This window comes from Gigantopelta aegis, chromosome 4 (assembly GCF_016097555.1).
Source record: "Gigantopelta aegis isolate Gae_Host chromosome 4, Gae_host_genome, whole genome shotgun sequence".
Classification (NCBI taxonomy): Eukaryota; Metazoa; Mollusca; class Gastropoda; order Neomphalida; family Peltospiridae; genus Gigantopelta; species Gigantopelta aegis.
Genome location: NC_054702.1, coordinates 55447408 through 55463127, shown reverse-complemented (window position 1 = coordinate 55463127; position 15720 = coordinate 55447408). Strand labels below are relative to the sequence as shown.

The 15720-nt window shown below is 39.7% G+C and overlaps 1 protein-coding gene across 4 annotated transcripts in view; it reads left to right on the top strand.

Annotated features, from left to right (window-relative positions):
* The window catches only part of LOC121370781 (SAM and SH3 domain-containing protein 1-like), a 141644-nt gene that overhangs the window by 73400 nt on the left and 52524 nt on the right, over positions 1-15720 (top strand). For all 4 annotated transcript variants that reach the window (XM_041496242.1, XM_041496241.1, XM_041496243.1 and 1 more), the window contains exons 3-4: positions 6030-6128; positions 14571-14635. In XM_041496242.1, the coding sequence (XP_041352176.1) occupies positions 6030-6128; positions 14571-14635 (164 nt within the window). The remainder of the gene's footprint in view (positions 1-6029; positions 6129-14570; positions 14636-15720) is intronic.

The following is a 15720-nucleotide window of genomic DNA, read 5'->3' as shown; positions in this document are numbered from 1 at the left end:
TTGCTTTTTGTTTGCCACCCAAACCCCCCCCCCCCAACCCCCACAAAAAAAAACCAAAAAAAAAAAAAAAAAAAAAAAAAAACCCAAACCCAAACAAACAAAAACAAATAACCAAAAATTACCCCCCCCCCCCCACAAACAAACTTACAAACAATGAACAAACAAAAACAAAATACTGACTCTACCTTAGGATAGGTAAAATATATTTTTTTAAAAGCCCCTACCTCAATTTCAAGCAGTTAAGTGGAAGATTTCTATTCCGCATTATCTACTTATCAACACATTAAATCAGCACACACCTGTTCTGTCTCGGAACAATTATCTGTTCCTGCATGGTTATCCATGCATAAAGCCGTGGTTTATGAAAATATGTTCCAAAACTAATTACTTTCTATTTCTGTCCTGGAACAAGCTGTGTTGTTTACTTTTTATATATCTGTAGGAGAAAACAGTGGTGTACTTTAGCAGCTGTTAAAATTAATGATGCAGAAAGGAAAATCTACATAAACACTCCTGGTTTTAAACTTTAATAGAGGAACTAGTTGATAGTTAAATGGGTTTTAGAGCAAAAATTCAGCAGCAAGAGGTTGTAAAATTGCAGTCATATAGATGAAACAGCACATAGCAAGACCTTTGATATATCAGTATTAATCAAGGAAACACAGCCTGTAATATCTATAGTACTATTTTGAAAGCCTCGGTGGCATCGTGGTTAGGCCATCGGTCTACAGGCTGGTAGGTACTGGGTTCGGATCCCAGTCAAAGCATGGGATTTTTAATCCAGATACCAATTCCAAACCCTGAGTGAGTGCTCCGCAAGGCTCAATGGGTAGGTGTAAACCACTTGCACCGACCAGTGATCTATAACTGGTTCAACAAAAGCCATGGTTTGTGCTATCCTGCCTGTGGGAAGCGCAAATAAAAGATCCCTTGCTGTAGTGGCGACAGCGAGTTTCCTCTCAAACTCTGTGTGGTCATTAACCATATGTCTGACGCCATATAACCGTAAATAAAATGTGTTGAGTGCGTCGTTAAATAAAACATTTGTTTCTTTCTTTCTATAGTAGTATTTTGAAAGCCAAAAGTAGGTAATCAACATACAAACAAAAACAAAAAACAAAACCTAATGGTCGTTTAGAAAGAACTATACATATACATGTAATGGTCATTTTGAAATGCAAAAAATACACATATACAAGTGAAACCCCTCTAAACCGGAACCTCTGTAAACTGGAAATCCCTTAAAACCAGATCTTTTTCATGGTCCGTTTTTCAAGATCATTACAGAAGAGAACCCCTCTAAGCCAGATCCATGTGGTCTTTAATTTGGTCCTGTGGGTGTCTGGTTTAGAGTGGTTTTACTGTACATGTTAAAGTGCAGAAAGTACCGGTAAGCAGTTGGTCATAGAACTAAGGCAGATAAAATTTAGCTGAAAGCCAGTACTAATTACTGATTAGTGGATCAAAATAACAGTCCTAAACACACATCTCTATTACCTGGTCTGTCTGTTTTAAACTGGCCTCGGTGACGCAATGGTTAGGACATTGGGCTACAGGCTGGTAGGTACAGGGTTTGCAGCTCGGTACCGGCTCCCACCCAGGGAGAGTATTTAATGACTCAGTGATTAGGTGTACGGCCACTACACACTCTTTTCTCTCACTAACAACTAACTCACTGTCCTGGACAGACGGCCCAGATAGCTGAGGTGTGTGCCCAGGACAGCGTGCTTTAACCTTAATTGGATATAAGCACGAAAATAAGTTGAAATGAAATGTCTGTTTTAGAACCAGTGATTAATGGTTTGCTGTCAGTGAGAGAGAAGCCTGTGTGGTGAACTTACACCTCCCCATTAAGCTGTTGAAATGTGTTCTGATTGGGAGCAGGTAGTGGTACGGGAACTCATTGATACCTACCAAACCCCGAGTGAGTGCTCCGCAAGGCTCAATGGATAGGTGTAAACCACTTGCACTGACCAGTGATCCATAACTGGTTCAACAAAGGCCATGGTTTGTGCTATCCTACCTGTGGATCCCTTGCTGCCTGTCATAAAAGAGTAGCCTATGTGGCGACAGCAGGTTTCCTCTAAAAAACAGTGTCAAAATGACCATATGTTAGCCGATGATAAGATAAAACTTCAATGTGCTCTAGTGGTGTCGTTAAATAAAACAAACTTTACTTCCTACAAGCTTTAAGGGTGATGACTTTTACTTAACACTGACTCAAGTCTCAAGTCTCAATTGTCTCAAGTCTCAAGTCTCAAGTCTCAATTGTCTCAAGTCTGGCTGTCACATCTCTTCTTGTTTTTAATTCTGTTAAAATGTTGGTTACCGTATATCTTCGCCTATAAGTCGAATTTTTTTCACCCAAAAATTATTTTATAACTTGGGGGATCGACTTATAAGAGGGTAAAAAAATTTCACCAAAAAATATTAGTTTTGGGGATTATTTTACAAGTTTTATTGTTGAAGTATGCCCTGTATTTATACTCAAATATGTTAATTTGACACATTTATTTTTAATAACCTTTTTTTTTTGGCATTAGAACGGTTTTGGTAATGCGAAAAGGCGTACGATCTCACTCACATGCCAAGACAACAGTCCACTTAGTTAAATTAACAGTCATCACTAATAGTAAAAATATAAACAATACTAACTACCTGTTGCCTGAGTTTATTTTGAAATCTGGTCACTGGCATTAATGGTTGTTCAAACAATGTTTTGGCGGTGATTAACTTCATGAATATTACTGAGCTTTCCCCCATATATTATATGAGAGGGGGTAAATGATATGTACTGGATGGTGACAGTACTGGAGAGGGAATTGCCCAGGGTGAAAAAGTACTGGGGGATTAAATCATTTAAATGGTGGGGGGGATTAACTGGGGGAATATCAGTGGTGGAAATGCCCTAGAATTTGCCCTTTGATATCAAGAAGAACAGTATTTCAAAATGGTTTTGCTCAAAGCAAGAGATCATAATCTGTTACATTTTTTTTTTGTCTCCGTCTCGGTGCACAATCTGAAAATTGATGCATTAATAACATGAGCTGTAGTGTCTTGTACAAATTGCTTGGAAAGCGAGAATGGTTCTTCAGTATCTGATAATTATTTTTTATTGATTGATGTGCGCAGTTCATTGATTGTGTGAAATACAGCCGCATTATTGTATTTCTGTTGTCTTAATTGGCCCTCTTGCCAACAATCGGCTGTGTGTGTGCTTCTCTAACTACATTACTTAGGAGGCAGTTTCCATGATGTTGTTGATACTTGAGACGGATCCACAGTGAATGGCATTCAGACAGAGTTCAGTTACTTTCTCATACGTTAGAATGCTAATCAAGTTATACGGATGAGATATAAATGTATTTGTAGTTCAGTGGTAGAATACATGTAATCACTTCTTCCTGTCCCGGGATCGGTCACTGGCGAAGTCAGAGGTCGAACCCGTGATAGGCGTGCCTGAACCTGAAGTGGATAGGGGTATGTTAAAAAGAGTACCCATACCCATACCATGTACTCACTGGATTAAAACAGGACACTTTTAGGGTTTTTATTTTTTCCCCCCATTCTGTGGTATATGTGCTATATTCCATGTGTGAAAAAAGAAAGGGTATATAAAATATCCACCCTACCACCACTACCCAGGTTTCATATCTGGAACAAATTTAGTTTTAGCCAATGTTTAGATAAGTAGAATATTTCATGGAAATTTATTAGCCAAAAACTAATATAGCCACTTGCCATAAAAGTTGGCTAATTTGGCAATGGACAGGTTCAATCCTGCTTACCCATATGTGACAGGAGTGTTTTTTTCCCCCCCCCCCCCTCTCTCTCTCTTCCCTCCCTCTCTCTCCCCTCCCTCCCACTCCTCTCTCTCTCTCTCTCTCTCTCTCTCTCTGTCTCTCTCTGTCTGTCTGTCTGTCTGTCTGTCTGTCTGTCTGTCTGTCTTTCTCTCTCTCTGTCTCTCTGTCTCCTCTCCCACCTTCCTTCCCTCCCTCCCTTTCTCTCATTTTCTCTATCCCTCACATGGTTTCTCTGTCTCACATGCACCTTATTAAATAATATTTAAAACAGCTATTGAAAATAGTTGTAGTTTAAAATATTTCTTTTCATTTTCATCACATTATTCATTCTGTCTTATCCAAAAGCCAACACCAAACCTAAATTATTTTATATTAAAACATTTATTGGGCGCTTTTGCAGAAGACGGTTACCATGGACTGCCTTATACTTATAATAAGTTATATACTTGCAATATACTGTCTGTGTACTAAATTCTCAGTAAGTAGATAGATAAGTGTGTGTGGTCTCTCTGTGGACTGATAACTTGAAGTTTTCCGTGTTTTATTGGCTTCAAAACACAGGTGGCTGGACAATTAGTTATCTTCAACCATCACTTGGTACTGCCCCAGCCAGTTCATGAAATATGCATTATCACAACTCCAAATCTACTTATATACAGAGGATGTGTTTCCCATAGTAATTTGGTAGCGACAAAATGGTGAGGGAGCCAACAAAAGTGTTGATCAAGTTATCAGCGTCTCTTGGTGGTTCTATTCTATTGTCATTCCTTACCAATTGTTCGTTCAGCTTACAGGTGGGACGTAGCCCAGTTTTAAAGTGTGTGGCTGATGCACAGTTTCTTGTTTTTCTCCTTCTCTTACTCCTACCTTCTTTCTCTCTCATTTTCTCTATCCCTCTCTTCTTCCCTCTCTCTCACATGGTCTTTATCTCTGGGTTTTTTCATTGGGGGGGGGGGGGGAGGGGGGCAACTGGGCTATATATACTTCCAGCCAGTGCACCATGACTGGTATATTAAAGGCTACGGTATGTGGGATAGTGCATATAAAAGATCCCTTGCTACTAATGGAAAAAATGTAGCAGAGTTTCCTATCAAAGAATATTTGGTAGAATTACCAAATGTTTGACATCCAATAGCTGATGAGTAACATATCAATGTGCTCTAGCGGAGTCGTTAAACAAAAACAAACTTTAACTTCAGCTTAGACTACAAGGTATCTATTAGCACTACATTTGTATCTCCTTCCTCAGTTTACAACTGTAACTTCATAAAGATATCCTTCATCAATAAAAGTACATGTACATTACTATTACAGACCTTGCAGTTAAAGTGAAGCCATCACTCTCATTTCCCATCACTCCCATGAGACTAGATGAAGGAGAGTAATTTTAGCCCCCTTAGGATGTGAATTTATATGGTATCAAAATAGTAATATCTTACATGGCTCCCCACTGTCTAAGTTAGAGGAACAATTAATTACTCCCCTCAGTTTCTTTCACATCAAGGTCTGTTATTTCATGTATGAGCTGTTCCTTCTACAGTAAAATAAATATCTATACTATCTCCTACAGTATACAGTACAAGTATGAAGTTTTAAAGTGAAAACATTATCTTCTATTGTTTGCGGTAACAGTAAAACATACCCATCTCCTTCATTCTACAATACAAATAACAGCACACATATAGCATTTCCTTTAGTCAGTATATAGTACAAGTATAAAGATGACAGGTTGTTTAGTCAACAGTACTAGAATGTACAAAGTATCTGTTATATACTTCAATCTTATTCAACTTACTGTGCTAGCACCACAACTATGCTATATGACCCTGAGTCAGTGGTGTAGTGTGGGTTGCCAGCACCCGGAGCAAGGCAAGTATTGCGCCCCCTAACCAGTGGACCATTAGCACTCCCCGAGTCCCTTCCACCAGTCCAGAATTTTGCGCCCGGGGCAAACGCACCGGTGGCCCCGCCCACACTACACCACTGCCCTGTCATAACCCCAGGGTAGTATAGCATAGTTGTTGTGCTAGTGTGCTAGCACTAGGTAAGTATGAATAATAATGAATAACAATAAAATTTAGAAACAAATTTTCTAATTTCAATAAAATGCATTAACATAGGCTGCGTTTGATTGTATGGTTTTAGGATGTGGATTCCAGTGCATGCATTTAATACCTGTAAATATGACATTTTGTTTATTTAATATTTTTCTTTGTTTACTTGCAGACTCTGTGTAGGAGTCCGATGCACAGCATCTATGGTGGATCCAACCATTACGGCTTCTCACCCCGTGGATGTCCACCACCCCTGCCAGCCTGTCTGCCGGTATGTACAGCAGATTTAATGACGGTTCAATGTGCAGGCTTTCTGCCAGGGGGTAAAAGGGGTACATGATGCCATACCCAAATTTGTTTAGCAGATTTTTTTTTTTATGTTAACCTCTGAACAAAATTAATTACTCTTATCATTACTGTATGATTTTCTTAACCCTAACCCTAAACTTAACCCATTTTCTTTCTGGGGGAAATATGAAGTTGCAATGACTGGTTGCATTCAATTTCACAGCACCATACCCAAAAATGTCTTTCTGGCAAAAACACTGGTGTGAAATATTGTGAAACGATAAATAAACCTCTTTGTTTGACTAATGTCATGAGTAGCATGTGTATATTAATTACATGAAAACTGTAGTTTGTAAAATTTTAGCTCACAGCTTTAAGGCTTCCTTGTATGTTTTAAATATTCTGTCTGAGGAAAAGTGCATAGAATAGATGGTGTTAAAATGTATTTCGTAGGAGTAGCCTATGTCCCTTGCTGTCATGACCAAGTTTGTTTGTTTTATACTTAACTTTTGTGCTTATATCCCATTAAGGTTCAAGCATGCTGTACTGGGCACACATCTCAGCCTTCTGGGCTGTCTGTCCAAGACTCACTTTGGATGGGCATCAATACCGGGATGCAAACCTATATGGCTTAGCCACTTCTCCACCAAGGCCAGTGTAAACCAAGTGTCACAATAGCCATAATTATGTTAGACACCAAATACCTGTTGAAGTGTTGTTACACACATTCCTTGCAGCCACCTGTTTAAAAATGAGCTATACAGAAATCGAACTTAATGGTGGCACCACTGGCAGTTGCTGTAGCTGTAATATGAATTATCATATGTCACTAGATAAAAATTATTGGTATTGGTTGAAGGATTAATTTTTGAATTGTTTTGTATTTTGTTTGCAAAAAATTACCTTTTGGCTATGGCGAAAACCTTTTGAAAATGTTCATAGGTAACAAATTCTTAAGCTTCACACCTATTATCCACAAAAGGTTCAGGTATTTCCACCCTGGGCACAGTATCTCTCCTCACCAATGACTGGTATGGAGGGCAGACATCGCTGTTTAACATACATGCACTCTGGCTGTTTATCCAAACATGTTAGACACATGCTCATTATCCACCCTGGACACAGTCTTTGAGTTCACCAATAACTGGTATGGAGGGCAGACATCGCTGTTTAACATACATGCACTCTGGCTGTTTATCCAAACATGTTAGACACATGCTCATTATCCACCCTGGACACAGTCTTTGAGTTCACCAATAACTGGTATGGAGGGCAGACATCGCTGTTTAACATACATGCACTCTGGCTGTTTATCCAAACATGTTAGACACATGCCCATTATCCACCCTGGACACAGTCTTTGAGTTCACCAATAACTGGTATGGAGGGCAGATATGGCTGTTTAACATACATGCACTCTGGCTGTTTATCCAAACACGTTAGACACATGCCCATTATCCACCCTGGACACAGTCTTTGAGTTCACCAATAACTGGTATGGAGGGCAGACATCGCTGTTTAACATACATGCACTCTGGCTGTTTATCCAAACATGTCAGACACATGCTCATTATCCACCCTGGACACAGTCTTTGAGTTCACCAATAACTGGTATGGAGGGCAGACATCGCTGTTTAACATACATGCACTCTGGCTGTTTATCCAAACATGTCAGACACATGCTCATTATCCACCCTGGACACAGTCTTTGAGTTCACCAATAACTGGTATGGAGGGCAGACATCGCTGTTTAACATACATGCACTCTGGCTGTTTATCCAAACATGTCAGACACATGCCCATTATCCACCCTGGACACAGTCTTTGAGTTCACCAATAACTGGTATGGAGGGCAGACATCGCTGTTTAACATACATGCACTCTGGCTGTTTATCCAAACATGTCAGACACATGCCCATTATCCACCCTGGACACAGTCTTTGAGTTCACCAATAACTGGTATGGAGGGCAGACATCGCTGTTTAACATACATGCACTCTGGCTGTTTATCCAAACATGTCAGACACATGCCCATTATCCACCCTGGACACAGTCTTTGAGTTCACCAATAACTGGTATGGAGGGCAGACATCGCTGTTTAACATACATGCACTCTGGCTGTTTATCCAAACATGTTAGACACATGCTCATTATCCACCCTGGACACAGTCTTTGAGTTCACCAATAACTGGTATGGAGGGCAGACATCGCTGTTTAACATACATGCACTCTGGCTGTTTATCCAAACATGTTAGACACATGCTCATTATCCACCCTGGACACAGTCTTTGAGTTCACCAATAACTGGTATGGAGGGCAGACATCGCTGTTTAACATACATGCACTCTGGCTGTTTATCCAAACATGTTAGACACATGCTCATTATCCACCCTGGACACAGTCTTTGAGTTCACCAATAACTGGTATGGAGGGCAGACATCGCTGTTTAACATACATGCACTCTGGCTGTTTATCCAAACATGTTAGACACATGCTCATTATCCACCCTGGACACAGTCTTTGAGTTCACCAATAACTGGTATGGAGGGCAGACATCGCTGTTTAACATACATGCACTCTGGCTGTTTATCCAAACATGTTAGACACATGCTCATTATCCACCCTGGACACAGTCTTTGAGTTCACCAATAACTGGTATGGAGGGCAGACATCGCTGTTTAACATACATGCACTCTGGCTGTTTATCCAAACATGTTAGACACATGCCCATTATCCACCCTGGACACAGTCTTTGAGTCCAAACATGTCAGACACATTCACCAATAACTGGTATGGAGGGCAGACATCGCTGTTTAACATACATGCACTCTGGCTGTTTATCCAAACATGTTAGACACATGCTCATTATCCACCCTGGACACAGTCTTTGAGTTCACCAATAACTGGTATGGAGGGCAGACATCGCTGTTTAACATACATGCACTCTGGCTGTTTATCCAAACATGTCAGACACATGCCCATTATCCACCCTGGACACAGTCTTTGAGTTCACCAATAACTGGTATGGAGGGCAGACATCGCTGTTTAACATACATGCACTCTGGCTGTTTATCCAAACATGTCAGACACATGCCCATTATCCACCCTGGACACAGTCTTTGAGTTCACCAATAACTGGTATGGAGGGCAGACATCGCTGTTTAACATACATGCACTCTGGCTGTTTATCCAAACATGTTAGACACATGCTCATTATCCACCCTGGACACAGTCTTTGAGTTCACCAATAACTGGTATGGAGGGCAGACATCGCTGTTTAACATACATGCACTCTGGCTGTTTATCCAAACATGTTAGACACATGCTCATTATCCACCCTGGACACAGTCTTTGAGTTCACCAATAACTGGTATGGAGGGCAGACATCGCTGTTTAACATACATGCACTCTGGCTGTTTATCCAAACATGTTAGACACATGCTCATTATCCACCCTGGACACAGTCTTTGAGTTCACCAATAACTGGTATGGAGGGCAGACATCGCTGTTTAACATACATGCACTCTGGCTGTTTATCCAAACATGTTAGACACATGCTCATTATCCACCCTGGACACAGTCTTTGAGTTCACCAATAACTGGTATGGAGGGCAGACATCGCTGTTTAACATACATGTACTCTGGCTGTTTATCCAAACATGTTAGACACATGCTCATTATCCACCCTGGACACAGTCTTTGAGTTCACCAATAACTGGTATGGAGGGCAGACATCGCTGTTTAACATACATGCACTCTGGCTGTTTATCCAAACATGTTAGACACATGCTCATTATCCACCCTGGACACAGTCTTTGAGTTCACCAATAACTGGTATGGAGGGCAGACATCGCTGTTTAACATACATGCACTCTGGCTGTTTATCCAAACATGTTAGACACATGCTCATTATCCACCCTGGACACAGTCTTTGAGTTCACCAATAACTGGTATGGAGGGCAGACATCGCTGTTTAACATACATGCACTCTGGCTGTTTATCCAAACATGTTAGACACATGCTCATTATCCACCCTGGACACAGTCTTTGAGTTCACCAATAACTGGTATGGAGGGCAGACATCGCTGTTTAACATACATGCACTCTGGCTGTTTATCCAAACATGTTAGACACATGCTCATTATCCACCCTGGACACAGTCTTTGAGTTCACCAATAACTGGTATGGAGGGCAGACATCGCTGTTTAACATACATGCACTCTGGCTGTTTATCCAAACATGTTAGACACATGCTCATTATCCACCCTGGACACAGTCTTTGAGTTCACCAATAACTGGTATGGAGGGCAGACATCGCTGTTTAACATACATGCACTCTGGCTGTTTATCCAAACATGTTAGATACATGCTCATTATCCACCCTGGACACAGTCTTTGAGTTCACCAATAACTGGTATGGAGGGCAGACATCGCTGTTTAACATACATGCACTCTGGCTGTTTATCCAAACATGTTAGACACATGCTCATTATCCACCCTGGACACAGTCTTTGAGTTCACCAATAACTGGTATGGAGGGCAGACATCGCTGTTTAACATACATGCACTCTGGCTGTTTATCCAAACATGTTAGACACATGCCCATTATCCACCCTGGACACAGTCTTTGAGTTCACCAATAACTGGTATGGAGGGCAGACATCGCTGTTTAACATACATGCACTCTGGCTGTTTATCCAAACATGTTAGACACATGCTCATTATCCACCCTGGACACAGTCTTTGAGTTCACCAATAACTGGTATGGAGGGCAGACATCGCTGTTTAACATACATGCACTCTGGCTGTTTATCCAAACATGTTAGACACATGCTCATTATCCACCCTGGACACAGTCTTTGAGTTCACCAATAACTGGTATGGAGGGCAGACATCGCTGTTTAACATACATGCACTCTGGCTGTTTATCCAAACATGTTAGACACATGCTCATTATCCACCCTGGACACAGTCTTTGAGTTCACCAATAACTGGTATGGAGGGCAGACATCGCTGTTTAACATACATGCACTCTGGCTGTTTATCCAAACATGTTAGACACATGCCCATTATCCACCCTGGACACAGTCTTTTACTTCACCAATGACTGGTACCAAGGGAATTTCTGTCCCGGGTCAGACCACTGGCTATCCAGAGACCGGACCCGGGACAGACATGCTCGAAACTCTAGTGGTATAGGAGCATGTAAATAAATATTGGAATGGAATGGTACCAAGGGCAGACATGGTTGTTTAACATACTCTAGCTGTTTATCCAAACATATTACACATGCCCATTATCCACCCTGGACACAGTCTTTGAGTTCACCAATAACGGGTATGGAGGGCAGACATGGCTGTTTAACATACATGTACTCTGGCTGTTTATCCAAACATGTTAGACACATGCCCATTATCCACCCTGGACACGGTCTTTGAGTTCACCAATAACTGGTACCAAGAGCAGACATGGCTGTATAACACAGGTTGAACTGTACATACATGTATGTTAGCAAAACACTGATGAAATAATCTTATTTAAGAAGTAAAGATCCTGTTCACGGACAGACTGTTCTCCAGTACTGTGACCCTGCAGTATTTATTATGACTTACTTGGACCACTCTCTCTGGCCAGTGTAATTAACTGGGGAGTAGATCATGTTGCATGCCACTGTCAACAAGTAGATGAATTAGAGCTCTATGCTGTGTTGTCTAAACAAACAGACCTGGCTCATCTGGTTTACTCAAGTTGGTTCATCCATCACCGCTTGCCTGGTGGTCTGCAGTTAAAAACTGGCTTGTTTTACTGGTCTGTGTGAAAACAAAGATCATTACATTACATTGCTGTGACCCATATTTAAAAAAAATGTAGTTTTGTATTACCAGTACTTGGGGTTTCCCTGTCATGGACAGGTCTGTTTATCTCTGGTGAAGTCAGATTTTTGTGTCCATGACATGCATGCTTGAACTCTTATCATAGAGAATCATGCTTAAAGTTATCCCAGCCCCACATACTTAGAGGAGTCAAAACTGTTAATTTTTTTTTCTTCAGACAAGTCTAAGGGAGGGGGGGGGGGTGGAGGAGGGGGGTAGTGGCCTGTGCCCCCTCCAACTTGAGGATGAAAATGTACATTTTTGTTGTCCTACTCCATATAAATAAAGATAAAAATCTGTCATATGCCTATGCCACTAGAGAATGTCCTCCCTCCCTTCACTAGAGATTGTGCCCCCCTCCCCCCTTTCCCCCATTCCTGATATTCCTACAGACCTGTCAAATTTGAGAAAATGTTACTAGGCAAGCTTCAATGCTTGTAGTTGCAGCTTCGTGACATACAGCCATGTGTAAAAAGATTTATTTTTGTTTTTAAAAAAAACTCAAAAATTCTCCTCTCCAAACTTATATTAAATTTTGTTTATGTGTTTGAGACTATCAAGCCAAAATCTTGTAATTTATATTCAACATCTAGCGCAAGCTGAAATCTGGTTTCTGTACTTGACTTTTAATGTAAATTATTTTTAATCATAACAACTGCCTTGTGTCAGTACAGCTAACCAGTGAAGGCTAACACAGAACAGACCACCGGTTTATCAACAGTGGTGTTCCTAAATAAACACCTGTTTTTAACTTGAACTCTTTTTTATTGCCAGTGCCTGCTTTTAATTCAAGAAACTACAGTTGCACATGATAAATGATTTGTTATTCATTTGAATTGGAAGTTGCATATAACTAGCCTGCAAACTGAGCTATTTGTTATGTAAAATATTTATTTTATTGTGCATTTACGGACTATGAATACTACAGCTGTGTAATGATGTTCTATAAGGCCAAAACATTTTTATATTGCTGGTCTCTTGCAAAGTCGAATAGAAGTTGTTGTGGGTATGTGGAAAAAGTGAAGGAAAGCATTTAGGGTACCAAGGCAAATGAGGGGGCACCATGGTCATCCCTCTACTTTGTCACCAATTTTTTTTTCCATCTGACGACTAAAACCATTCATATTATCTATATAAAAAATACAAGTAGGTGCCATCTGGCTCCTAGATGAAAAGATTAATGCATAGGGCTGATGGTCAATGAGGAGGAACCAAGGCAGACGAGGAAGACGTAAAAACCCAAATTATACATGTACCCACCTTTTTTATGCGATACATGCTTTTCAAAAAAAAAAAAAAAAATCCATCTCTGCATCAATTCTGGAACTTTGTGGTCTGATCAAAGACCAACTATATATTTTGGGGGGCCTAAAGAGGATAACGAATGATGTCAGGTAACTTTTATTTAACAGTTTTATCTCTTATATATTATCAATTTATTGTCAAAATGTTGCTTTAAGACCATGTAACTTATGCGTATGCCATCTCTTTGGCAATAAAAATTATATTATGTTACCTTATGTGATGAATAAGAATGTCATCTTTGTTCTCAAATAAAATTTAGATGTTTAGGGTTGATATTTTGTAAGATGATTTTTAATGCTTTTGGAATACAAAGTATACATAGGGAATAACTGGTTACTGTCTTAAGATATCGGCTTTAACCTGCGAAGGTTAGAATGGCTAATGCAGCGAGGCTTTGCTGGATGCATTCGTCATTCGACCTGAGCAGGATAAAGCCGATATCTTAAGACAGTAACCAATTATTTCTTTTATCCTGCAATCCTACAGAAATATTCGGAAACTAATTATTTATTCCAATTTTGTGTACGCAAATCGAGCACCGTCAACCTAGCAAGGTTTTTGCCACATGACGTCATACAAGATGCATGACATCATTATTTGCAAGACGCTATAGTTCTGTCACATTAAAATAGCGTTTCTAAACTTTAATTCATAAATAAATATACAAGTTTTGTATTGTTATCGCAAAACTAAAAGTTATTTGTATTTACTGCACTTCAACAAATGATTTAATGAATATGTTTATTGAATATCTACTCTGAAATATTAGAGTCGAGTCTGGCTTATTTCATGTGACCTATATTTTTGGTCAGTGACTGAAAATATAGAGATTTATCTAGTCATCATATCTTGCCAATGTATACAGTGATTGCTGAATAAAGTAAAATAGAGTTAAACAAAGTTAATAATTTAATTATATAAAGTTAACTTTTAAGCAACTTCAAATTTATACGAACTGTGCCTTTCAGTTACAATGGTGAACCTTTATGTTCTAGAATTAAAAGTTGGAAACTTCAGGATCAACGGAACTTTTCCCCCTACTTATTCCCAAAATTCATGTATTCCAAAAATATTCTAAACAAACGTTTTGACATTTGGACCACCGTTGTAGTACAAAATCATAGAAAAAGTGTGTTATGGTTTCATGTGTATATATGTGTATTATCATTCGCATGTTTGAAGATATGTGGACTCATATATTTGTGCTAAATATTTACGTAATACTCCTGTTTCTTGTTTTTATACAGCCCAACACAAGTCACATTGACAGATACCCATCTTTACAGCACCAGTTTCAAGGCGTTCCTAGCAGGTAAATATTTTAACATTTCTTTTCAACCAGGTGTGCTAACGAGATAACATTTTCAACTGTATTTGATGGCACTGTTATAGTTTTAACAGTCTAAGGTGTTCATCTTCTTAAAGGAGGATTAGTATAAAAAAATAAGCATTCTTTTTTGGAAAGATGCCTATCCAAAGTTCTTAAATCAATATATGCCTTTAAAAAATAGAAAAAGTGAATTACCAGAATTGGATAAAAATTCGCAATTACTCGTATTTCTACTTAATGGAGATGACCATTTTTATGGAATGGATTGTCTCCAGTATAAGCGGATGTGATGTGACTGCCAGAATATGATTACTTGACCTGTAGTTTACATAGCACGACAATGAAGCCATTTAAAAACAAAAAGATTCTGAGACCCGATTTCTCAAGAAGCAAGGGGACGAGATGTAGCTCAGCGGTGACGTGCACGCCTGATGTGCGGTTGGTCTGGGATCGATCCCTGTTGTTGGGCCCATTGGGCTATTTCTTGTACCAGCCAGTGCACCACGACTGGTATATCAAAGGGCATGGTAGGTGCTATCCTGTCTGTGGGATGGTGCATATAAAAGATCCCTTGCTACTAATGGAAAAATGTAGCGGGTTTTCTATCTATGAACTGTGTCAAAATTACCATATGTTTCACATCCAATAGCCGATGATTAATAAATCAGTGTGCTCTAGTGGTGTTGTTAAACAAAACAAACTCAAGGATCAACGATCTTAGTGAATTTGATATAAAAACACCATTTATGTGCTACACTTATTTCAGTTTGTGCCTGTATTTACAGTTTCTGAAATAAAGCTAGAAAGACAACAAACGAACAAACTAGGGAGTAACAATGAGATGATAAATGCCAGTTCCGCTGAAGAAAACCCCAATGTGTTTGTGTTATAGATATGGTGATGACTGGTTGGTACAAGTTAGTGGGTGTGTGGCCACCATATGCCTTTATGCCGTCTGAAATCCAGTGTGTTTGTTGTCAGAAAAAACATGTGGTATCAAACTATACTGACCAAAGTCTTTGGTAAGCTGTGACCCGGTCACTGAGTTGGTACCAGGTGTGGTGTCA